This window comes from Lepidochelys kempii, chromosome 1 (genome assembly GCF_965140285.1).
Source record: "Lepidochelys kempii isolate rLepKem1 chromosome 1, rLepKem1.hap1, whole genome shotgun sequence".
In the NCBI taxonomy this organism is placed as follows: domain Eukaryota; kingdom Metazoa; phylum Chordata; order Testudines; family Cheloniidae; genus Lepidochelys; species Lepidochelys kempii.
Window position 1 is genome coordinate 188,595,417 of NC_136380.1, and position 27,269 is coordinate 188,622,685.

Below are 27,269 nucleotides of genomic sequence, written 5' to 3' on the forward strand. Positions count from 1 at the left end.
AGAATTGCATGCTAAATACCCACAGGGCAAGTGGGAAGTAGGCATAGATTTTTTGCCCCCAAAATATATTTTGTTTATTTTATTTCTATTATGGTAGGCTTTTTAGGATGTCTTTTTAATCTGTTTTGCTATTCAGATTTTAAATGAATACATTTTAAAAACAGTAAATGTATAATAGGGAATAATTCTCCTCAGACAGAGAAGAGAGGGAGAGAGTGGGAGATAAACTAAACTGAGTTTTTTCCAATCCCTGACCTGCTATTATTCTACAACTCATCCAAAAGATGGCAGCTCCACTGAGGTTCAAAGGGCTCACGAGTATCACTCTGGGATACTATTCAGTAATGATTCAGAGGAAATGATGTCATTTGCTGACCCATCAACACCACTATTATTATGATGATGATCTCCATCCAAATTATGAACCTGTCCAGAACCCATTTAATTTGTGAGGCTTGACAGGATTCTGTTATAAATTGGTGTTACTGCAAGTGAAGGTCCATTACTATTGTTATAAAAGTTCATTATTGCTCAGTTTCCTGATCACCATTCTGCTGTCCAGTAAGACACAGAGCAACCATCAGAGATGTCTGGTGATTAATATAGAAATGGAAGCCAAGAGAATCTTGGACTATAATTTTAAAGGTAGATCAACATTTGCAAATGAAGGTGTCTAACACCATAAAAGGCACATGAATAAAAACGGTCTGATTTTCAGAGGTGCTGAGCACTTGGAGCTCCCTTTCACCTCAGGGCGAGTTCCAAGTGTTCAGCAGCAACTCTTAAGGCCAGGTCACTTATTTGGGTTTCTAATTTTGTCATGACAATATTGGCCTGTAATGACGAGAGGTCAAAAATCATGGTAGGGTTGTGTTCCTTTGCAAACCATTAAGTTCAGCAGATTCAAGAAAGCTCTAGGAATTTGGCCCCAAGGTATTTTCATGGCTCCCTTGCCTCCCACAGAACCACACCTCCTCCTATGCCAAACAGCTGGCTCTCTCCCCTGACTGGCCCAGGAAAGCACCTAACCTTGCCTTAGATGTCTTAGGATGGCATAGGCAGGAGCAGGAGGAAACTATAATGCCTAAGTCTAGGTGGAATTCTCCTGGCCTCTTCTCAGGATCTTCAGAGGTTTCTAAAAAGCCTCTCCCCCAACCATGGTCTTTAGGAATGCCACCAGCACCTAGAAAAGGCGGATGCCTCGCTGGTTTCATTTCTGATCTCCTCTGATCCTTGATTCAGCCAAGAAAGGCATCCATTTATCTACTGAACTGGCTGCAGAGAAGCACTTAAATCCTTAGTGTGGTAACTCAGGAAGACCTGGGTTTTCCAAGCAAACACGATAGCTATGATGCCACAAACTCCAGGGCATCGTTGCTCGGAAACCCCAAGGGAGGTTTTGAACTACCCTGCTAAACATTACAGGATTTCTCTGCAGCTGATTCAGTAACAGTTAGTTGGGAATGGGAGTGTTAGTGGCAGGGGACTGTGACGGGGCACACTTGCCCCCCATTGGTACTGTGGGGATTACCTCTACTCTCTGGGCTGACGAGGCCATGTCCCCGCAGCCTTGGTGGGTATGCTCCAGCTGGAGACTAGATATAAAAGGGAGCAGCTCAGCTCATTCAGGGCTGACCGCGAAGGAGGGAGGACGCATGACGCAAGCTCCATCCTGGGAACCGTGAAAGCCCCAGATGGTGGAAGGCAGGGACACTGATACTCTGGAGGACACCCAAGGAGAGGAGCCCAGAGACCCTGGAGCCACTGCATCAGGAACAGGGTAGAAAGTAGTTCAGGGGGACTAGTTATTGTGCCACGTAGGGTCAGCATGTTTCCGGTGGGCATACTTGCCCCTGACATGGCCCTGAGCTGGGACCTTGTGGAGCAGGGAAGGCCCGGGTCCCCTTACACGGCCACCACCCCCACTCAGGTGGTGGCCCATGCCCCTGACCGGTGGCCAGGCCAAACAGCCTTACTGAAGAGGGCCATTATATTGACTCTGGTCATTGGGCCACGCAGCCCTGCTGAACAAAGCATGACCCTGACCCTGGCCACTAGGCTGTACAACCCTTCTTATTGACTCTGGTCGCTAGGCCACACAGCTCTGCCAAACCGGGCAGCCCTATGGACTCTGGCTGCTAGGCCACGCAGCTATGCCGAACAGAGCAGCCCTATTGACACGGATTGCTAGGCCATACATCCCCGAGAGAGGGACACCATATTGACTTTTACCCTAGGCCAGGGGTCTCCAAACTACGGGCCGGATCCAGCCCAGGGCTTCCATTTGTCTGGCCCTCCAACCAACAGGGGAGAAGCGAACAGCGGAGTAGGCAGGCCGAGCAGGCAGTGGGAGGGGCTGCTGGCAGCAGCTCAAGCGGGGAGGTAGCACAGCAGAGCTGTGCAGAGGGGTGAGTGCCTCCGGGAGCCAGTGGCCGCCCAAAGGGGAGCCAACTTAGGGGAGAGTCATTGCGGCAGCCGAGCAGGTACAGGGAGAAGCAAACAGGCAGGCTGCAGCTGAGTAGGCATGCCGAGCAGGCACGGGGAGGGGCTGCCGGCAGCAGCTCGCGTAGGGGAGGTGGGTAGCTCAGTTGAGCTGTGCGGAGGAGTGAGTGCCCCCGGGAGCCAACTTAGGGGACAGTTGCTGCTGCAGCCGAGCCTTAGAGTAAAAATACAAGCCAGATGCTTAATTACATCTCCAATAAATGGAGTAAAGAAGATGGAAATTAACAATTTCATAATGGTTACATTTTAACTACAGCACTAATAGAACCAAACAGTCCCAACCAACAATGGGAACCTGGAGCTTCTCTTACCAAAGTACAGCCCAACTTTCAATCCTTTGTCATTTTCTTCAGCAGAGCAGGCACGCCTAGCAGGCACAGGGAGAAGGGAGCAGGCATGGGGCAGAGCAGACCCAAACAGGGGAGCCTTATTTAGAATTTAATGCAATAATGGCACCTTAGAGTAGTGTTGTTTTTTAAATGATTTTGCATATATTTAATTTCTTTCACAGTTGCTTCGGCCCACGAAGCCCCTTCAAAAATCTAATATGGCCCTTGCTTCATAAAGTGTGGAGACCCCCAACCAAGCTATCCCAAGACAAGTGATGGTTGTGTAGACTCAGCCGCGGTGCCATCATTACCCCCACCCCCTCCCAGGAAGGGATGCGGTGCACTTGCCTCGCAACAGGGACACTTTTTTTTCTTCCCACTTAACACCTCATAAGACCTTGAATTGAATGGGGAAGAACAAAAAGGCGGCGGTATAGAAGCAGAAAAAAAAAATGCTTCTTAACCACTTTGGGGAAGATCATAGAGCGAGTTGCACAAGATAGACCAGGAGTCATGTCATCAGCACCTACTTCCCCATAATGACAAACAAAGTGAGATTTGGTGGACAAATGGAAAAGGAAGGAAAGATACACCCTAGTTGGAGAAAAGGTGAAAGTTTTTTTAATGGAGATTCTGAGTTGTGTAGAACCCAAAACTCCATGTGACCTTCTAGGTTGAACTTGCAAAATGATCCAGTGCAAATGGACAATGCATTATTCTCCACATGACTAACATGAACTGAACCCTGCTACTGTGATCTTAGGCAAATCACTCAAACGCCTTAGGTACCAACCCTGAGACCATGTCTACACAAGCGGTTCTCAAACTGTGGGTCGGGACCCCAGGGTTGGTTGCAACCCTCTTTGAATGGGGTTTCCAGGGCTGGCTTAGACTTGCTGGGGCCTGGAGCTGAAGCCTGAGCCCCACTGCCCAGGGTCAAAGCCAAAGCCCTAGAGCTTCATCCCTGGGCGGCAGGACTCATGTTGCAGGCCCCCTGGCTGGGGCTCAAGCCCTTGAGCTTCAGCTTTTGCCCCCCTGCCCTGAGCTGCGGGGCTCGGGCTTGGGCTTTGGCCCCCTGACCTGGGGCAGTGGGGTTCAGGCAGGCTCAGGCTTCAGTCCCCCCTCCTGGGGTTGTGAAGTAATTTTTGTTGTCAGAAGGGGGTTGTGGTGCAATGAAATTTGAGAATCCCTGGTCTACACTATGTAGTAGGGTTGTGATTTCTTGGATTGTGTGCATATACTCGCGCTAGCTGTCGTTGAGCTATCCCAAGTATAAATAGCAGTACCACCCCAGTAGCATGGGGAGTGGCAACAGAGGCCCAGTTGAGCAGCACTGGCTCAGCCGTGCCTCTGCTGCCACTACCCATGTGACCGTGGCTACACTGCTATTTATACTCACACTAGCTTGATGAGCACTAGTGTGAATATGTCTACACGAACAGGGGACTGACCCCCCCAGCTCATAGTGTAGACGTAGCCTTAGAGACTGATATAAAACCATGGCAGAAGCCCATCGCCTAAATATTTGGAGCCAAGGACAGCATAGGGGATGGAAGAAAGGCAGAAATTATACCATTACGAGAATCTTAAGAATTAAAACCCCAATCTCTTTAATCTTATAGTATTTCAATGAATCACTGAGCAGCATGAGCTATCCAAAGCTAATTTTTCACACAACACAAAATATGCTCACAAAAGAATTCAGAATAAGAAATGGAGACCTGTCAAAATGCAAAGCCTCAAGGCCTAGTTCCTAAAATACACCAGAGGAATGTATAATCTCCAACTGACAATCTTTTTTTTCCCCCCAGGAGTTGACTAAGCATCATATTTACAGTTCTCAAAATAAAATTAGTGTGCACTTGGTTGAGTAGTGAATGGTTCGCAAGGCTTTGAGAAGTTTAAAGATGACTTATGATTTATCATTCCACATTCCCCAAAATTACATTTCTATAGCTTTTCATGATTTATACAACCTGCCAGTGAATCGTGACTACAAAGTTTTGATGAGATATCGTTTAAACTTTGAGTACAGACAAAGCATTTTATGGCTTTAGAAATCATGAAGCAGATGTAAAGATCCTACTGTACATTTACAAACCATTCCGTATAAATCTAAAATAAAATATATTGCATGCAACACGTTGAATGTCACATAGAGTCCATGGAAAGAGGCCCAAGAATTAAAATATTATATTCTCCTTTAGAACAATTTTTAGTCAATTAAAAAAAATCGAAGAACCAGGCATGTAAAAAAAAATCTCAAGTTTTTTTTTAAAACCCTGACTCCTGTACTTTACAACATGGGGGGCAGGCTCCTGTGCCCAAGGAAAGCACCTACTGGGGATTTTTGACCTAAGAAACAAGAATATGGTATATAAAGCAGTATTATTTCAGAGCTTCAAAATCTTCATTTATAAATCAGGCTCTTTAGGGATGAAATAAAATGTTGTACATAAATACTATTTACTGATGATTCAACACCATAGATGTACATGTTTTTGTAAGATATGTACATCTGTTGTAGGCCTGATGCTCCAATTTAATTTTTAGAACTGAAACTGTTTGATAGAATGCAAAAGTAATGGTTTATAAAATCAACTCCTCCAGCATTTCTGACAAGATGTTCATCTGAAGACTGAGATAAATCTGGTTTATTAAAATTCTGCTGTTTTTAAAGATGTCTCTGAATATTTACATAAAACACACCATCAGAAAACTGATATTTTACTTATAAAAATGCACAAAATGATCTATGATCCCACATATACAGACTCAGACAGAGCAATGATAATTAATGTTCATTTTAATAGCGAAACATGACTACAGTATCACAGCTTAAAAAAATATATATATATCAGAATTTATCAACAGCTACCACAGTATTGAATGTAAGATAAAGCAGTATTTCTCTATATTAACAGTAGGAAATAACGACAGTATCTCTCGGATACTGAGAGGTATGGTAACTTTTTGGAGACGTTCATTTTCTCATGGAGATTGCTATACCTTATATTTAATGGAACAGCTGGTGTTATTAGCTAGTGTTTTAAAGGATAAAAGCTCACCTTGCTAGCTGTGGTGTCTCTTCTGCCTTCTCTTTGGATGTAGAGGGGCAGGGGGAGATCCCAAGTGGGGGCAGCTAGGAGATTGCTAAAACACACTTCCCCTGGTTTTCCCTCCCTCTTCTTGCCGCTTTTACATATGAGGAAGAGAAGGATGCTGCTACTTTTTCACTCCCTCTGCCCCTTCCCTCCCCCCGTCCCACTCCCGCACGTGATGGGAAAGGCTACTTCACATGGCGTCTAGGTAATGATGACCGTTCTGCTGCCATTGGACAGTGGACCCATGAGTGGCCAGCTGATTAGCTCTCATCAGCCAAGGTCAGAGGATGGGGGTGGCTACTGCCTGATCTTGCTACTGGACTCTGCAGCCATTTTGGACTCTGTTGCAGCCCAACCCTAACCAAACCTTATCTACTGAGTTGGATCTCTTATGACGACAGGGGTTTGGCTGATTGGCAAACTTTGTTTGGGATCTGGAAGCGATTTTTCCTGCATGGCAATATTGTCAAGCTGCCATGTGGATTTTTCCACCTTCCATCCATCATCTTGGAGGTCCAGTTTTGGGACTTTAAAAGAATCCAATGTGAAGTCTCTGTTACCCAATGGACTGCTTGGCAAAGGCCCAGAGATCTGAACTGAACAGTAATGGGCTATGTCCCCACCTCCTATGCAGTTTTGGGCTCCCCTCCTCTCATCTCTCCAATATCCTGTGTGGAAGACAAGAATGGTTTCAGCTTTGGCTTCTAGCCAGGGATCTTGGGCAGGCCTGAGGATGTAGAGGGGGCATTGCCCTCATATCCACCTTCATGTTTACAGAACCTGTGGCCCTCAGTTCCCACTTGAAATCTGCACTGGAACAGTCTTGCTGGTTTGTGACTCCCCATTTGTTAAAGGCTGTAGCCTCTGCATTTACCCATACTATGGCATACATGTTTCACTGTCTCCACATTCACATCAATAAGTTATCTCACACGTTACAGTTGTTTTCTTCTAACTAGGTCAAAACACACAAATCTGTTTTCCTCTGACTTTTAGTCCTTTATTTGAGTATACCTAGTAGAATAAAGAGATTACCCACACTGCCTGAGCAACATAACAATAACTGCTATTCCACTCCAAAGCCAAAAAGTGCACAAAATGATTATATATCAAGTACTAAAGCATTTACACTGTAGCAAGCAGTAACGTTACAGGTATGGTACTTATCAGCATCATAATACTGTTATAGGCTGGTTTGTCAAAAGGATAGGAATTTAGTTTGCTAGTAATAAAACAGGTTTCCATTGATTCAAACTGAAGTATGGCACTATTTCAGTATATCAAAGCAACTAGCTACACATACACAAAGTAACAGCAAATAATGTCCTTAACATGAATACACACATATACATCCATATATACACATACATAAAATTAAGAAAATAGGAGAAAAGATTAATAGTTTGATTTTAAAAGGTCGCATATTAACTAAGGTACTTTTCTTACCTTTAGCCTCCCCATATCCTGATACTTAAAGCTTTTATTTTTTTCAGGCATTCCAATACTAATCTTAGCTTTAACAATGTTATTTGTAACTAATGTTCTACCAGTAATTAATCTTTCTACTTTTCTTTTGATAACCAGAGTCCCAAAACAGTCAGAATTACACCGTATATGGAACCAATGTTTCCTTTTCTCATTCCTGCTCCCCAGACCCACTTTGCCTGGTCTTCTTTTCTTATGTTTCCTTCTAATTCTGATTCTGCAAACATCTGTTAAAAAATTACTTCATGTATGCAAATAGTTCCACTGATGGATTCCAGTGGGACTACTCACATGTGCAATGATATTCACATGTGTATTTGTTTGCAGGATAAGGGGCTTTATGCTCTGATCCTGCAATGAGCTCTGAGTAGTTGGGCCCCACATCCACACAGGACCCAAATAACTCCAATAGGGATACACAGACGTCGGGATCCACCCACACAAAGCTCATTGCACTCTTGTGGCCATAGACAAAGTGCTTTGAAACAGATTCGGTGTCTTCTTAACTTGTCCGTAAGGTACTAAATTATTCACCCCAGTAGTACTATATTAATAAATTCAATTCTAACAACAATTTGTTTGTGTCTAAATGTTTGCTTTAACTATGGTATCTAATGTGCATAATGACTGCTTGGGTTGGGGATATGGTGGGGTATGCCTATCACTGACAGCATGTTATAGGGTATATTTGGTTAATGTTTTGCTCCCCTGACCAGTATATTTTCTTCTGTTTTTTGGCACGTCCAGGAGTAATCTTGAAATGTACATGTCTCAATCTGAGGTTAAAGGACTGTTTAAAAGATCCTGACCCGAATATCAAAAGAACATTTATGTTCAGCAGGGATAGCTGGTTTCTCTAGGGGAGAATAAATAAAAGAGGCTGATTATATAGTTACTGGAATAATATTTAATCAGAGAGGGTTGATATACAATGTATTGATTTATGCATTCTTTACAAGTATTTTCTCTTGTTGTGGGATAGTTTGTAAGTGGCTTTATGTGTTTGTCAACAATCTGGGCAGTTAAAGTTGGAAAAATATAGCTTTTCCTGCATGTACTTGCAATTTGGAGCTCTCTCTAAGAGAGGCACAGCTAAAAATGTTTTTAGATTTGGTGATGTGGGAGATTATGTGAATTCTGACCATAAATCTTGTGGCTTTCTCGGAAATGTAGTTAAGTAACTGAGTGGCTATTTTATTACAGGTGTTTATTTGTAATGGTTAAATGGTGGTTTTAGTGGTTTTACTAAGATGAGTTTTGTATTCATGGTGGTGATAAATTAGTTGCTATATTTGGAACACATGCAAATTAAACTGGGTTTTTTTTAGTGGACAAGAATATTTTTGAATGGGTGATCATGGGTACTCTCTGCCTATATAGAATGTTGAGTTCAGCAGCCAGACACCTTTTATCAGCAGGAATCAGTTACTATTACAGGTACCAGGGGACAATTTAGAACCCTGGTTCTACCATTAGGCTGTCAGAAATATTATGGCTCATTCATGGTGAAAATGAACAGATAAAATACTTCTGCTCAGTTTCAGCAGTTATTTTTGTATTTTGCCTTCTTTATTCTTTTTAAATTAAACTTTAAATAACTGTTTTCTGGTTCATAAATGTGACACTGAAATATGTCTAATACTGCAAAACTGAAATTTAATTAAAAATATTTATAAATACAATTTACCACCACATGCAATCATATTAACCAACAGTTTGCCATTGTTTTCATCCTTCAGACTACTTAGTGATAGACGAACTCCATCTGTAACCTTGGGAATGTTAACTTCAACAAAACTTTCTAAAAGTGGCCACAAATTTTGTGTGCCTCAGTTTTAGGACCCTCAGCTTGAGACAGATGTGCTGATCCCACAATTTCAAACGTAATGACTGGGGACCTGTGTGTGTTCAAAAGTCTTTCAAAATCAGGGTCTAGGTGTCTAAATTTGGGGCACTTAAAAATGGAGGCACCCAAAATTAACAAACACTTCTAAAGATTTTTGAAGTCCTTAAATTCGCTGTATGTATTTGGCCATCTGAAAAACTAGAATAATTTATGTCTATTTATCCAGGAGACATGTTGTGAGGATTAAATAATTAATGGACCTAACAAAGTCCCATTGTTTAGGTCAATGGAGAGTTTTAGGTATGCAAGGAACACAGGATCAGTCTTAGTAGCCCTGATCATGCTTGCACGTGTGTTTAACTTTACACCCATTAAAGTTAATAGGAATACTCATGCATTTATAGCTAAGCATGCGTGTAATTGTTTGAAGGACTGAAGCCAACGTTTGTAAAGTGGGTTGAATGTAGTACTATTTAAGAGATAAATATTATGATGATTATCATTGTAGTTCAGTTTCAATGCAATACTTGACTGGATTTGGCAGTTCAAGACAAAGTAATTAAAGTAGATCCAAGTATCAAGAGCACGGCTCTCATATTTCTTTGGCTTTATCTCTGTTAAATTTCTGCCAGATTTCTGTCACTCTCTATATATGGTATCAGTACAGGAATGAATATTGTAGATAAAACTATTTGACACTTGTTGTTTTGTTGTAATTTTGTACTAGGAAGTGATATATTCAGGGTTTGGGGCTTTTCCTTAGTTATAATAGAAAACATGAATTATTGAGTATTCATATTTCCTTGAATAGGAAGAATGTTATCATTTATGTTGGGGATGTCTGAAAGTATATAACTGTCCGCCTGCAGATACTGCAGAAAAAACAGACACCCTTCATACTCAAGGGCCCTCATGCTAATTTGCATGCCGATTAAATAGCTTTTTAATTGCCGTTAAATTATGCCAGCTAAACTGTGATTTCATGCAATTATTAAGCTGTAATGACATGCAGTGAATCATTTACTAAGATTTAGAAATTGGAACAAAAAGAGACAATTAATTCTAATCCTCAGATTCAGCTAAATTATGTGTCACTGGGCTTTTATGAATGTGGTCTGATTGCTTTGTTATCATTTATAAATTATACAAAGATTTTTTGACACCTTGAAAAAAACTTGGCAGCAATAACCCTTATGCAGACATCTGTGTGCAAAGCTCTTAGGGATTTCCTAATACCATGGGGGCGGTTTAAGGGAAGCAAATGAATTGGTGAAAATGAAGGGTTTATTTCACCCTCTCCTTTCAGCAAACTTCATGACTGTTCTGATTATGTACAATAAAGTTAATTATTGTTAATACTTAATATCAGATACTTTCTACATAAGAAAATACTGTCTACTACTCCGAGCTGGGGCAGGGAGTTAGGGTGTAGGAGGGGGTGAGGGCTACGACTCCGGTTCTGGGCTCAGGGGTGGGGTTGGGGATGAGGGATTTGGGGAGCGGGAGGGGACTCCGGGTCGGGGTGCATAAGGGGGTGTGGGGTCGTGGCGCCGCGTACTGCAGCTCTAAGGAAGTGTCTGCCAGGTCCCAGCGGCCTCTAGGCAAATGGGCGGCCAGGCGGTTCTGCACGGTACATGCTGCCTTCCCAGCTCCTATTGGTCCCAGTTCCTGGTCAATGGGAGCTGTGGAAATGGCATTGGGGGCAGTGGCAGTGCACGGAGCCTCCCAGTCCTTGGCCGCCCCAGCCCCTAGGGCAGTAGTGGGCAACCTGAGACCCCCTGACCGCACGCGGCCCGTCAGTGTAATCCACTGGGGGGCTGCGAGACAGTGTTTACATTGTTTACATTGACTGTCCGCAGGCACGGCCGCCCGCAGCTGCCAGTGGCCACGGTTCGCCGTTCCCAGCCAATGGGAGCTGCGGGAAGCATCGTGGGCAGCATCGCGGGCCGCAGGGACACACTGGCCACCGCTTCCCGCAGCTCCCATTGGCTGGGAATGGCGAACCGCGGCCACTGGGAGTTGCGGGCAGCCGTGCCTGTGGACGGTCAATGTAAACAAACTGTCTCACGGCCTGCCAGCAGATTATGCTGATGGGCCGCATGCCCACCACTGGCCTAGAGGCTGCAGGGACCTGGCAGATGCTTCCAGGAGCTACGCAGAGCTAGGGCAGGCAGGGAGCCTGCCTTAGCCCCAGGCCCCCGCTGTGCTGCCGACTGGACTTTTAACGGCCTGGTCAGTGATGCCAACTGGAGCAGCCAGTGTCCCCTTTTGACCGGGCATTCTGGTTCAAAATCGGACACCTGGCAACCCTAGGCAGAGGACAGGAGCAATGCAGCTACAGAACAGCAGGGGTAGGGGCACCTGAATACACGCCACTGTGCACGGCCCTTGATTCACTCCTGGGCAGCTGCATGAGTGCACAGCTTAGGGAGAGCATAGCTGGGAAGAAGGGGAAGAGGAAAGGGTCCAGCTGGGTGTAAAACAGTTTGCTGGAAGAGACATGGCAAATAGGCCCATAGGACCAAATAGTATTCAAAAGTTAGTGTTTCCCCTCCCCAGTATCAACCAATTCAGAAGATCAGCCTGTTTGTCCACAACTAAAGACGATTCTTGGCCCTAAACTGCACACCATATCCAATCTGAATACATTCCGGGTGAAGTCCTGGCCGCACTGAAGTCACCAGCAAAACTCTCATTGGTGGACAGGATTTTATCCTGAGATTTTTGGAATGCTCAGAATTGGGATCTGAATTTTGTGCCTTGAGCCCATCATTATACTAACTAATACCTACATAGTGCAACTTGATACTGAGTGGCAAATTAAATTTACAAACCAGAAAGGAAGTTTTTCCTAATGATTAGAGCAAGGTCTGTGTGCTAAGAATTCTGGGTTCTATTCCTCTCTCTGCCACTTATTCTTCCTCTAACCTCTATGTCTCTGTTTATCTATCTGTAAAATGGGATGATACCCATATGACAGGGATATTGTGCGTCTTCATTAATTCAAGTTCTTGAAGTTCTTTGGCGGTCCATGAATGAAAAGCACTATTGTCTGTACAGAGAGGAAAGATAAATAGTAAAGAAATACATATATAATTAAGAGTATAGGCACCATAAATAAAAAACAAAACCCAAGGATTTGTTTTGTTTTTATTTTGTAGCTTCAAGACAATGGTGGTTTCCTACATAACTATTTACAAGTTTTAATATAAAGAATATTGTTTGGGTTGTTTTTTGTGAGTGGTGATGTAATTTGAAATTATGTAAGCATAGCATAATAAGAAATTTGTTCAGACTCATATACTTAATTTAAGTATAAATGCCTTTGATCTTGAAAAAGATAGATTTTTTTTCTAATCACACTCTAGTGATGTTAGACTTTATGTACATAGTGACCACTTAATATAGTCAAACATGATATTTTTCTTGATCATCTGGCACAGCATGCTGAAATATCAAGCATATTGCTTTATTACGTTCTCCATTGTCTAACTAATTATACTCTTCTTCTGACTGGTAATAGACATTCCTCAACCATTAGACATCTTCTGTTCTCAGTTCTGTCCTCATAGAATATCAGGGTTGGAAGGGACCTCAGGAGGTCATCTAGTCCAACCCCCTGCTCAAAAGCAGGACCAATCCCAACTAAATCATCCCAGCCACGGCTTTGTCAAGCCTGACCTTAAAAACCTCTAAGGAAGGAGATTCCACCATCTCCCTAGGTAACGCATTCCAGTATTTCACCACCCTCCTAGTGAAAAAGGTTTTCCTAATATCCAACCTAAACCTCCCCCACTGCAACTTGAGACCATTACTCCTCATTCTGTCATCAGCTACCACTGAGAACAGTCTAGAGCCATCCTCTTTGGAACCCCCTTTCAGGTAGTTGAAAGCAGCTATCAAATCCCCCCTCATTCTTCTCTTCTGCAGACTAAACATCCCCAGTTCCCTCAGCCTCTCCTCATAACTCATGTGCTCCAGCCCCCTAATAATTTTGTTGCCCTCCGCTGGACTCTTTCCAAATTTTTCCACATCCTTCTTGTAGGGTGGGCCCCAAAACTGGACACAGTACTCCAAATGAGGCCTCACCAATGCCGAATAGAGGGGAATGATCATATCCCTCGAACTGCTGGCAGTGCTTCTATGTATTCAGCCCAAAATTAGCCTTCTTAGCAACAAGGGCACACTGTTGACTGATATCCAGCTTCTCGTCCACTATAACCCCTAGGTCCTTTTCTGCAGAACTGCTGCTTATACACTCGGTCCCTACTCTGTAGCGGCGCATGGGATTCTTCCATCCTAAGTGCAGGACTCTGCACTTGTCCTTGATGAACCTCAGATTTCTTTTGGCCCAATCTTCTAATTTGCCTTGGTCCCTCTGTATCCTATCCTTACCCTCCAGCGTATCTACCTCTCCTCCCAGTTTAGTGTCATCTGCAAACTTGCTGAGGATGCAATCCATGCCATCCTCCAGATCATTAATGAAGATATTGAACAAAACCGATCCCAGGACCAACCCCTGGGGCATTCTGCTTGATACCAGCTGCCAACTAGACATGGAGCCATTGATCACTACCCGTTGAGCCCGATGATCTAACCAGCTTTCTATTCACCTTATCGTCCATTCATCCAGCTCATACTTCTTTAACTTGCTGGAAAGAATACTGTGGGAGACCGTATCAAAAGCTTTGCTAAAGTCAAGGAATAACACGACCACTGCTTTCCCCTCATCCACAGAGCTAGTTATCTCACCATAGAAGGCAATTAGCTTAGTCAGGCATGACTTGCCCTTGGTGAATTCATGTCGACTGTTCCTGATCACTTTCCTCTCCTCTAAGTGATGGCATGGATTGCACCCTCAGCAAGTTTGCAGAATTAATTCCTTGAGGACCTGCTCCATGATTTTTCCAGGGACTGAGGTGAGGCTGACTGGTCTGTAGTTCCCCAGATCCTCCTCCTTCCCTTTTTTAAAGATGGGCACTACATTAGCCTTTTTCCAGTCATCCGGGAACTCCCCCGATCGCCATGAGTTTTCAAAGATAATGGCCAATGGCTCTAAAATCACATCCGCCAACTCCTTTAGCACCCTCGGATGCAGTGCATCCGTCCCCATGGACTTGTGCTTGTCCAGCTCTTCTATATAGTCCTGAACCACTTCTTTCTCCACAGAAGGCTGGTCACCTCCTCCCCATGCTGTGCTGCCCAGTTCAGTAGTCTAGGAGCGGACCTTGTTCGTGAAGACAGAGGCAAAAAAAGCATTGAGTACATTAGCTTTTTCCACATCCTCTGTCACTAGATTGCCTCCCTCATTCAGTAAGGGGCCCACACTTTCCTTGACTTTCTTCTTGTTGCTAACATACCTGAAGAAACCCTTCTTGTTACTCTTAACATCCCTTGTACTCTAACTTTGACCCTCTCTTATATGCAGATAATATCAAAATGTTTCTCTTCTTCATTAATTTCTGGCTCTGACATAACTGATTTCAACTCAATATATCCAAAAATGTTTTAAATTGATAAGAATGCCACAACATTCAAAACTCAGCCATTTTTCTCTCTCTCCTCAATACATTAAAGTTTATATATATTTAAATGATTCTATTTCACAAGAATTGAATGCTAACTTGTTTGAAGTTTGCAACAGAGCTCTAGCTTTGTGGGTTTTTAAAAAAATAATAATAATGTAGGCTTCTTGTACATCTAATGTTGAATGTGCTGAAAATTCACAGAATTATCTTAATAAGACGATTGTAGCACAAACACAATTTGAAAGAACCAGATCATTACTGGGTATTAAACAGAGACATGGCATTTCTTCACAGAAAACTTGAGGTCTTAGAAAATTTTGCGAAGTCAAGCCAGACTTGTCTTCATTAAATGAAGTAACAATATTTTATACCTAAATAGTGTGCTCCTGTCGCTGGTTCTATGCTCTCAGATGGAACACATATTGTTACTTTGGGACCAACAAATTAATATCAGTGAATAATGAACCAACGATGAAAATCCAGGGGAACTATTTTATTAACTGACAAGAAAATTTATATTTTTACATTGTCCCCAGACATGAGCAAATTGATCCAATGAGAAGAAAAATGTCTCTGTAGTCAGAATTTCTGCCTCCAGGTTTTCATACATTAGTTTTGTTTCCTGTCAAACATTACAGGATTTCATTTACATTTTGAAAAGACTAAATAATTTTCATTATCACAGCTGTATAAAAAGATCTCATTGTCTTTTGAAAGAAGTGGAAATGCTACAGGGTTTAATTGTACCTGTGTATGACTGAATGCATCTTCCCTGCCCCTCTTCACTTTAGGATTTTTTGGATAGTTAAGCTTTTAGGCCAATCTGTCAGGATGATGCTTGTTTGATATTTATTTTTTATTTAAGCCAGAGGAAAGGAATAAGTACTACCAGTTTTGTCTTCAACTTTATATGTGTCCTCAATGTTTTGAGGGTTTTTGTACAAAGCTATTTTTTTAATAGATGAAATATATATTGCTTCTCAAACGTCAACCCTGTTATCTGTGGGAAGAAATTACATACTCTGTCATTTTTCTTTAAAAAATAAAAAAAACACCCACAACAAACCAACCAACCAGCAAACAAAAAATGTTCCTTAAGCTGGGAAACTTTCAGTAATTTTTAGGAGCTTTAAGACTAAAGAGAAACCTGCTGTTTGATTTGTAATTAAGGAAAACATTTTCCTTTGTTTTCTTTTAGAGGGATAGGTCACAATATTGGCATGCAGAGGTGCCTTCTCTATTATGTAAAAATAAATAAGATGAAAATGAGGGGAATTTCAAACACTGTTACAGATCAGACTTACTGGTACATGCCATAGTTGGTGGATCTTTCTCAGCTCTGAAGTAACCTTTTTCACACTGACAGACAAAAGTTGCTTCTACATAGGTTAAACTGTGTGGAGGGCACTTGGAACACTTTATATTCCCAGCAAATGCTTTATAGAATCCTGGCCTGCAAGCTGTAAAAACAAGAAAACAATTATTCATTATCATCAGTAGGCTTCTTTCATACATACAGTATGTTCAATGCATTTCCAATGTACCTTCCTTTTCTCTGTAATCTAGATACAGAATACATTATAATCAGAGTATTAATCCTGTACTTGGCTTAATCTTCAGATATATGGACTGAATGAAAAACATCACTAGTCTCAGAACTCCAGGCAGGACAACAATGAAAAGAGGCAAACAGCTCTCAGCAATTTACAGCTGGATTTTAGTCAGCACTGCTGTTAGGTAACTGTTGTACAGAAGTCTCCGGGAGTATCACACAGTGTAGAAGCAAGTTGTATGATGTATGCTAGTCCCATCTATCAGTAAAGAGAAAAAGTGGGGTAGGTCATTATCAATTAAGGTATTTCTATGGTCCCCATTACTGAAATAACTGAACACCCTGAAGTCATCAACATATTTATTCTCATAACACCCTTATGAGGTAGGGATGTGTTTGTATACCAGCCTCTGCAGCTGGTAGCTCCGGCAGTGATTTATGTTGTGTAAAAGTGGACCATGATCTTGCACTCTAGGGCTTCACCCTGTACTGCTTGTGGCTATTGACGGGTCTTGAGAGTGGCTTTTCTGGGTCACTGATGATAGTATTGTTCAAGATAGGCGTTAGGCTTGTAAGGATGTGTTTAGCATTTAGACTCTATGAAATGCTTGTAAATTGCTGCATGCATTAATCTCACTTGAAATGTTTGTATTCCAAGCTACAACATAAAATGTGTTTGTTTTATAATGGTAAAAATGCCTGCTCTAAACTTGTGAACTCAGATGGCAAGAGTGGCTGCTCCTCCCTATCTAGGAGGGCTATCAGAATTAAGTGGGCCGTTGTAGGACAAAAGCTTTGTTGATTAGCCCATCCACCCATTGAGAATTACATGCAGAAAGGCTGGTCCCATTGGTCTGAATGCTAGAAAAGGGAAATAAAAATAGCTGACAAAGATTTTTCCATCTGTGCTGTTTGGACTCTTACAAAGGTTGGAGCTAAGAAACAAATAGGCAGAGATCCCCAGGGTCAACCTGAGTTAGTCTTAAAAAAGACATTCAGTGCTGACAAATTACGACATCTCTGTCACCTTTTGGAATCAGAGAATGAATTCATTTGTGTATACGTGTTGCCTGCTTTAACCTGTAAATAACTCTCATTTCTTTTTCCTCATTAACAAATCATTAGTTTACTTTGGGATTAGCTACCTGCATTGCTTTTTGGTGTGAAATCTAAGATAAAACTGATCTGGGGTAAGTAGCTGGCCTCTTGGGATTGGGAGCAACCTGAATATTTTTGGTGTATGTGACCATTTATCATTAAGTCCAGCTTGCCTGGGTGGTAAGATAGAAAGGCAAGCCCAAGAGGCTTGCTTGTGACTCCATGGTAAGTTTGCTACAGTGATCCAAGAGTTCACATTTGTTACTGGGTTGGTTAAATCTAACTGTAGAATATACCACCAGTTTGGTGTGTCTGCCCTGCTTTTTGAATATATATATATTCCCTTATTTCTCATTTAATTGGGTTTCTCTTGTACCTTTGGTGGCTTATTTAAGATTTCTCAGTAGCATTATTTGCTTTGGGCCTAAGATAATATTCCATGTAAATAGCCAAAACTGGGGAAAAAAAAGCCTGTTGAAATCAGACGTATGTTGTTGCGCTGTCTGAAGTGGTTCACAACTGTGAGTACATGAGTACATTAAATGAGAAATAAGGGAATATATATATAATGTTATTAGACTGGTATTGTTGAGGCTGCTTTCATTGAATTCAATGCTCACCGGTGTAGGGAAAAGAATATTGTAAGCAGAGGTGAAAGTAAGCCGGGACGCCCCGGGACGCTGTACTGGACCAGCTTCCCTTTAAATTGTCACCAGAGCCCCGCTGCCACTTCCCCAGGGCTCCGGCAGCAGGGCTCAGGAGGCGATTTAAAGGGCTCAGGGCTCCAGCTGCTGCTGCCGCCACGGGCCCTTTAAATCTCCACCGCCTCCGGCAGTGGGGCTCTAGCAGCAATTTAAAGGGCCTAGGGTGGTAGCAGCAGCTGGCGCCCTGGACCCTTTAAATCGCCTCCTGAGCCCCGCTGCCGGAGCCCTGGGGTAGCAGCAGTAGGGCTCTGGCAGCAATTTAAAGGGCCTGGGGCTCCAGCCGCCACTACTGCCCCAGGCCCTTTAAATCTCTGCCAGCTCCAGCAGACCCTTTAACTTGCCGCCAGATCCCCACTGCCAGAGATTTAAAGAGCCGGGGGAGGTAGTGGTGGCCGGAGCCCTGGGCCCTTTAAACGGCCCCCAAGCCCTGGGGCTCCCAGCCGCCTCTGCAGCTGGTAGCTCCGGCAGTGATTTATGTTGTGTAAAAGTGGACCATGATCTTGCACTCTAGGGCTTCACCCAGTACTGCTTGTGGCTATCGACGGGTCTTGAGAGTGGCTTTTCTGGGGCACTGATGATAGGCAGACTGGGGTGGAGATCATCTACCACCATTCCTTTTGATTGCCAAAAATTGCCTTGTAGGTGCTTATAGATTATTACTATTCAGTCAGTACCCACGCTTGTGAATGTACCAGTACAATAGCACAGTAATAGCCATTTAAGACGTCTCCTCCCCAAGGACCATTCTCCCAAAAATTAATGTAACACATTTATCACCTACATTTTAGGATCTTTGGTTGCCCACTTCATTGTCTATGTTGGATCATATTAAAGAAGTTCTGTATTAAAATCACAAATGAGTTTGATTCCCCAGAGTTTAAATTCCAGGGTATTACTAATTAAGAGGTCTCTTGGTTTTCGGTACTGTTTCTCTCCCTCTATGTGTGAAACTTGCAAGCTGCTAATTGTGTTAGTACATTCTAAGACAGAGTCTGTTCTCAAAGCAATTCACAAGAGAGAGAGACTCAAAGCAATACTCTAACAACAGAAACAGCACCCAGAGACTCCCCACCCTTTTGTTGTATTAACCATTGTGATTAAAATAGAGATAGAGGATGTATGTGGATGGATGCTTGGTGTGGATAATAACTGAATGATCAGGGAGGTGCCAGCCTAAGAATCCAGTGTCCATCGGCTGAAGAAGGCGTCAAGTGGAAATAACCAGAGGACCCCGCGGAGGGCAGACTGGAATCCACCCAACAGCCTCAAGAATGGGAGAACCAAAGAACAAGATAACATCTTGGAGCCGTCAGGAATGTGCTATCTGCTGATTGATTCAGCAACAGCATGATGAAGCAATTCCCATAGACTGGCATAGGAAGAAATTCCTATAAAAATAGACTCTAAAAAGTGAGAACTTTGGGGGTCTGATTCTGCAAACCAACTTCCAGGAGCATCAGATGAGCATCTGACAAGGCCCTGCTCCCTCCTCATGTCCAGGCCACCTGGCCAGTGGCTTGGCATGAGCAACTCTAAGGCTGGTAACTATGATAACAACCTTGCAGAACCTGTGTGTGTGGGTGTGTATGTGTGTGTGTGTGTGTGTGTGTGTGTGTGTGTGTGTGTTTGTATGAATGAATGTGTGAATAAATATGAGATTGAATGGAATGTTATAGCTATAACTAACTGCTTACTATGATTCTTTCTGTATTCACAATAAATGTGGTATTTTGCCTTTTTCCCTTTAATAAGATCCTGCTGGTTTTTATTTTATTGGTACAACATCTATTGTGTATAACGATTTAACCCCATATTGACCGCTTCATTTCAAGTGACTGCCTCCCTCATATGTTGCCCTTTTTGCTTAGCAATTTGTCCCAATGTGTATTTAGCTTCGATATTCTGCTTCCTCACCCAAACCTGAAGAAGAGCTCTGTGGAACTTAAAAGCTTGTAACTTCCACCAACAGAAGTTGGTCCAATAAAAGATAGTGGCACCTCTCTTATCTCTCTCATATCCTGGGACCAAACACTGCAAAAAATTATGATCCACTCAGTCACTCAACAGAAACACAGTATGAGTATTACACAAGATTCAAATTTAAGTCAATGAGAGAGATCCTCAGTCTCTGATCCAGCCCCTGTACACCATTTCTGAGTCTGGAAGCTGGAAAACTGCCTTATTATGACTGATGAGGCTCTTATCACCATCAGGGAATGCTCAGGTTGTGTAGAGTGGTGGGAGTTAGCTACTCTACTCCAGGTTCCAGCCCAGGGCCCTGTGGAATGCAGCTGTCTAGAGTGCCTCCTGGAACAGCTGTGCGACAGCTACAACTCCCTGGTCTACTTCCCCATGGCCTCCTCCCAATACTTTCTTCATCCTCACCATAGGACCTGCCTCCTGCTGTCTGATAATGCTTGTACTCCTCAGTCCTCCTTCTAGGAGCAGTATGCCTTCTCACTCTCAGCTCCCAGTGCCTCTTGCTCCCAGCTCCTCACATGCACACCTTTTTAAGAAGTGAGCTCCTTTTTAAACCCAGGTGCCCTGATTAGCCTGCCTTAATTGATTCTAGCAGCTTCTTGATTGGCTGCAGGTGTTCTAATCAGCCTGTCTGCCTCAATTGTTTCCAGAAAGTTCCTGATTGTTCTGGAACCTTCCCTGTTACCTTACCCAGGGAAAAGGGACCTATTTAACCTGGGGCTAACATATCTGCCTTCTATCACTCTCCTGTAGCCATCTGGGCCAGCCCTGTCACATCTGCAATATTATTTTGAAACGAATTTCAGACTCACACCACCTATTCTGTGATAGCAGATTTTCTTCCTTCTCCTGCCAACTGCCAAATTTGCACATATGAATCTGCACACCTGTCCGACTGGTTTATTGCTTTCCTGCATTACAAACTCCTATTCAGATAACAAAACAGGACAAAGATTAACTAAAACATGTACGTGCTGTACACAGTCTCACACTCCTTCCAACTTCTCCACCATGAAAGTCTTTGTTATAAATATAATTTTAAAAATTAATTTGGCTTTTTCTGATTTTTACACATTCAGGCGTACCTGCTTCACCCTGCCACAAAAGCTAAAAAGCATTTCTGTTCTCCAGTCATAAGAAACAATGATTTTACCAAAGTAACAATTTAAGAGTGAGGTCCTCTACAAATATGTAAAGACTGCTAGTGACTATGCTCTTTAGAGCTGCATGGTCAGTTCATATTGAGTTTTTTAAATGATCATGAAGTGATATGTAACATATCCTACAGGCCCCGGTGCTGAGTCAAATAGGTTTGACACAAAGACAAGCTCTTCAGTGGCTGGGGCTGAAGGGGAGGGAGGAAACAGAAAGATGGGGGCCTGGAAAAGGCAACAATTAATTATGTATGAGAAAAAAAAATTTCAAATGCAATTTTAAGAGTTTAGCTTGGACCCAACAGCTTTAACCATTTTCGCAGGCGCCTCTCCTACTCCCTGTTGAATGAGCATTAAGGAAGAATGACCTCATCGCACATTAAGCTGCGAGGACCTTTGTCGGGAATGGCGGAGAAGGTGTGTTGCCCACTTTGAGGGTATCTAGAGAGCCAGTGAGTTACCTGCAACATGGAGGCAGCTTCATCCCAGGTCCCGCACAGGTGACCAGAAGATAAGGGGATTATTTATGTGCAAAGTCTGGGGCATGAAAGCCCTGTGTCCAATGCAGGTACTTCACACAGAATGAATACGGTGATCATATCAAATGGATTGGGAAAGGATTTAAGAAACGCATTCTTTAAAAAAGAGTGTAAATCGGCGGCAGGGGGGTTCGAGGTGCCTATGACTGGTATGGCAGGGTGGCAACCCTCCTTTATAGCCCCCCTTAACCAAGTGAGAGTGGCAAGGTCCCAGCAGTGGGTTGGCTGGGGACCAGGATGGGTAAGGGGGAAGGATGCCAATAGCCCACCAAGAATATGTAAATGATTGTGGAATAACCTGCACTATGTACAGTTTTATCTGTGGGTACTCCCAGACATTTAGGAAAGTAGTGGCCTATTAAACCACATCCATTGTCTCCTCTCCTCCTTTCTGCATAGCCGGACAATCCCTCCTGCAGTCACTGAAAAAACAATAAGTACTTCTGGTGAAGGAGACAAGGGGAGTGAACTTGGCAGTCTTGGCATTAGCAAGAAAGTATCAGACCCTACACCTGCTATGGTCATTACTGGGATGCATTGACCTCTACAACTCTAAGATTTGCAGGGTGGGAAGTGCACGCTCTTATCTTTTCATACCCCAAATCTTCCAATGGTTTACATACAGAAGAATGCAAATCAACTATGTATATGCACCTGTAATATGCACACAGGATTAGTCACAAGAATAATGTGACTAGAAAGTATTTTAATGATTAGAAGGGCTGAATGAGAAGCTCTGCACTTGCAGAGATCATGTGAGGAAGAGGCACAATGTTTGTCTGAGGAAATATATTCCAGTAGTTAGGGTGCCTTTGTAGGACTCAGGGCTCAAATACTTCCTCTGCCACAGATTTCCTGTGTGACCTTGGGCTTTTCTTAGTCTCTTAGTTGACCATCTGTACAATGCACGATGACAGCACTTCCCTACCTCACAGGGGTGCTAAGAGAATACATTAAAGATTGTAAGGTGCTCAGTTACTAATGGAAATGGGGTCCTACAGTTTACCTTACATCATCAGAGAGGGGCTTATCACTGGTAAATTTATCATAAAAAGAGACAATATTCTCTCCATTACACTGGATTGTTAAAAGTGATGTCAGATCATTTATAGCCTCTTTTCCTTTTAGTCAGTGTACATGACAGAAGTGGACTATAGATGGTGTCTTTATTAAATTAATACTATTACTTATATTGCTCTAGTGCCTAGGAGCCTTGTCCACTGTGCTGGGTGCTGTACAAATACAGTCCCTGCCGCCTGGAGTTTACAATCTAAGTATAAGACAAGAAACAACAGATGGCCATGGATAGAGCGATGAGGGAGTATAAGGAGTCAGCATGATAAAGGCAGGGGTTTCAGCACACCAGCAATCTAACATTTGTCTAGTTTTTGTAGGCATCATGGCAAAGGAGAGTTTTAAGGAGGAATCTGAAAGTGGATAATGAGGTGTATTTGTAGCTCTTCATGAGGAGCTCCTCCTAAACTTCAGGGGCAGCATGGGAGGCAGCATGGAGGTGCTTTTTGGAAAATATATCAAGAGGGTGATGGAAGCAAGGGTCAAGAGCTCATTAGCAAATGAGAGATGATCAGTGAGGGGACTGACTGTGAAGGCCCTTAAAAATAACGACGATTAGCTTATATTAGATGTGATAGAGAAAGGGGAGCCAGCAGAAAGATCTGAAGAAAAGAGTGACATGGTCAAAGCAAGGGGCTAGGAAAAGGATATTTGCAGTCGCAATTTGAATGGATTTGACTGGGGCAAGATTGCATTGTCAAGGCTAGAGAGAAGGATTTGCAGTAACCAAGACATGACTACTGATATTACTATTTAAACAAGTTTGTGATGATGATGTTTATTTGTATAGCACTGAAGAGCTCACATTCTAACGCCCTGATCCAGCAACTGACTGCCTGTGTCTGCACAGAGCACCTTGACCTCCAAAAGGGTCTGTGTGGGTTCAGGGGTGTGGTTGCACAGAATCAGTGGCAGGCTTGGGACCTAGAGTGAGATGAAAGATGACAAAAACAAAGGGAAAAAGGATGGGAAAAGAGTATAAAGACTGCAGTTACAAGCACAATGGGTCGCTTGGGTCTTCATTTGCACTTGGTTTGCTTTGTGTATTTTTTATTTATTAAACACAATTATGGTTTTGTTTTGATATGATATATACAGACAAAAGAAAGAACATATTTACCACTCACACAAAGGTAGGAAAGGTAATGGCAGATTGATATAGTCAAGTGAAAAAGAGAATAATTTCAGTTCATACTGACAAACCAAGCAAATGTATCTGAAAATCCAGGTACATACCACATACCCTACGGCAGAAGAAGACAGCAGAGACGGATTTTTTAGTTAATTTTACAAAACTATTGACAAACCTCAAGGCCAAATATAAAATAAGACAGTCATAGTTATTGGATACTTTCAAATAAAAAAATCAGTGCTTTATATATATATATATATATATATATATATAAAAACAACAACATATGCTGAAAACCTCCAAGTGATCACAAACTCAGAGTAATTGAACTCTGGAGAATGCTGATTGCCAAATTCAAGATGAAAGAAATAAGATGGCTCTTTATATAAATCAATGCATATGCAATTCGAATCTGAAATAAAGCATTTCAGCTGCTACACCTGTCCAGGCTTAGATTTCGCTTGCAAATATCAGATTTTAGTGGCAGAATTTCACCTTCAGATTAAATATTTGCTACAAACTTAACTATTTCCACAAAGGATTTACAAAGATTAGAATTACAACCAAGGATTTTAAAAAGTCATTTAACAAACTCATCAGCAGGGTAAAAAACACGAAACGATTTCAGTGATATATATGGTTTTCTTTACTACGTTGCAATCTTTGATTTTATAATGGTGTTCATTAGCACAATACAGCAAACAAAGCAGAACATTTTGGTCAAGTTTATTTCAGACAGAGATAGTGACTAATAAAAGGATCAATGTGCTTGTAAAGGTTTACTAGGAAATTGATCAATAGATAAGAATGCAAAGTTAGTATGGGGCGGGGGGAGAACCCACATGCATTTGTTAGGTGACAAAAAACAGAAGGAAGGACATCCTAGCATTCCAGAGTCATACCTTAGATTTTATTGGTGATGACAAACTGAAAATGTTATTTTTTTCAGAGCTATGATTTGATCTAGTTTCAAATTAGCTAGGCTTTGGTGCAATACATACTCTGTTGTCTAAGGACTAAATTATGCTTCATTGTCTGAGAAACAATATCTGTGTAAGCCTCCAGAGGCACTAGGGGTGGGAAGAGTGGAAAAAAGGGCATGAGCATCCTTGCCAGCAAATCCTTCTACACCTTTGGAAAAAAAAAAGGTATCTAGATTTTCCCTCAGCGCTCCCTTTCTAGTGCCCCATAGTGTGCAAGTGACTGCCGCTAAATTGGCACAGAAGCCATCCATTTTCTTCCCATTGTCTGTAGCCAAACTATGTCTACCCTTGGTGATGCTGCACTTGACACGGCATAGTTGCCTAAAATATCTTCATAGATTCTAAGGCTGCAGGGGACCAGTGTCAACTACCATTGTAAAAATTACAAACAAAATATACAAACCAAGGAAAATCGTATCAAGGACCCAATTTTTAATAAGGTGCTCAACTGCACCTTCAAAATACACAATTTTTTGGAGAGTTTTGGGGCATGTAAAAACTCTAACTTGAGTGCGCAAACTATGCGCATGCATAAACAAATTAGATAATACTAGTTGGAGTTCAGGTTGTCATCACAAACGAGAGTTTGTGCAGCCCAAAAAAATCAAGATGCACAAAAATGTTCGGACCTGATTCAGCCAGGGACTGAATCAAATTGGCTACTCACATGGATTAAAGTTAGCTATGTACTTAAATTCTTTGCTGCATCAAGGCCCTAAATAGTGCTCAACTTCACCATAGTATACTCTGGTGGTAGTTCTAGTTATACAGAAGTATTACTTCGTACACAAAATGACTGCAGGGACTAAACTTCCCAGAATCTTTTAACAGGAAACTGGTTGCATATGTTTAGAAAGTAAAGTTAAGCACACAATTTTTTCCTATACAGAATCCAATGTGCAAAATACATTACATAAATTTTAAAAGTTGGCCTCAAATGTGGAAAATATGTTTTAAAGTCTGAGTCAAAGTAGGACTGACAAGCAAGGTTTGACCAAAGGATGCATATTCACCAGTCTATCTTGGTTCACATGTAAAATAAATACTGCAAACCATTGGAACTGTTTGGAAAACCGTTTGCATACAAGATCAACAAGAAGATGTGAAGGCAAACATTGGGCAGTACACTAGGGAATCAATCATTGGGGTCATCCGGACTCTGGGGGCAAAACAATGAACTTTGGGCACACAGAAAGAAGGCATAAGGACACCTTTTTATCCTTCACCGAAGCAAAAAAGACAGCACTTTTTGCAGTCATGAGAAGGGGATCCCAGCCATGTTGGCTGAACAAGCTGGGAGATTGTTTTATGAGGACAGATTAATAAGAAGACTGGTACTTTATGATGAAGGGGGGATATGATAGAGGTCTATAAAATCATGACTGGTGTGAAGAAAGTAAATAAGGAAGTGTTATTTACTCCTTCTCGTGACAAAAACTAAGGGTAACCAAATGAAATTAATAGGCAGCAGGTTTAAAAACAAACAAAAGGAAGTATTTCTTCATATAATGCACAGTCCATCTGTCAAACTCCTTGCCAGAGGATGTTGTGAAGGCCAAGACTATAACAGGGTTCAAAAAAGAACTAGATACATTCATGGAGGATAGGTCCATCAGTGGCTATCAGCCAAGATAGGCAGTGATGGTGTCCCTAGCCTCTGTTTGCCAGAAGCTGGGAATAGGTGACAGGGGATGCATCACTTGATGATTTCCTGTTCCGTTCATTCCCTCTGAAGCACTTGGCATTGGCCACTGCTGGAAGACAGGATACTGGGCTAGATGGACCTTTGGTCTGACCCAGTATGGTTGCTCTTGTATATAGATGAGATAAACTACTTTAAACAAGGATTTAGCCTGTTAAAGTTTAGACTTTAGGAAGTGTTTTATAAGTAATCATTTCTGTTTCCATAACTATCCTTATTCAATGTCTCTTAAATTTTCACATTTGATAATAAACTTGTGATTGTTTTCACTATAAATATATCTCAGTGCTGTGATGTTATATTGGTGCTGTTCCTCAGTTGGACCAAACAAGCTAGTGTGTGCACTGTTGCTCTGGGGACAGTTTACCTGCTAATTTCTGTGAGTGTCCCGAGGCTAAAAGCTGGATGCTGCAGGGGAATGCTCCAAGGGGCTCAGGGATTGGGTGAACCCATTGTTAACCTGCAAGGCAAAGTAAGGATTGGCAGAGCCTTGAGGAGATTGTTCAGGGACTGACACATAGTTAAGCACAAGGAGATCTTCCTCTCACTGGAGGCAG

The 27,269-nt window shown here is 42.3% G+C and overlaps 1 protein-coding gene across 6 annotated transcripts in view; it reads right to left on the reverse strand.

Moving 5' to 3' along the window:
* The window catches only part of EPHA6 (EPH receptor A6), an 879,356-nt gene that overhangs the window by 378,004 nt on the left and 474,083 nt on the right, over positions 1-27,269 (reverse strand). For all 6 annotated transcript variants that reach the window (XM_073305263.2, XM_073305254.2, XM_073305245.2 and 3 more), the window contains one exon: positions 16,099-16,254. In XM_073305263.2, coding sequence (XP_073161364.1) covers positions 16,099-16,254 — 156 coding nt within the window. The remainder of the gene's footprint in view (positions 1-16,098; positions 16,255-27,269) is intronic.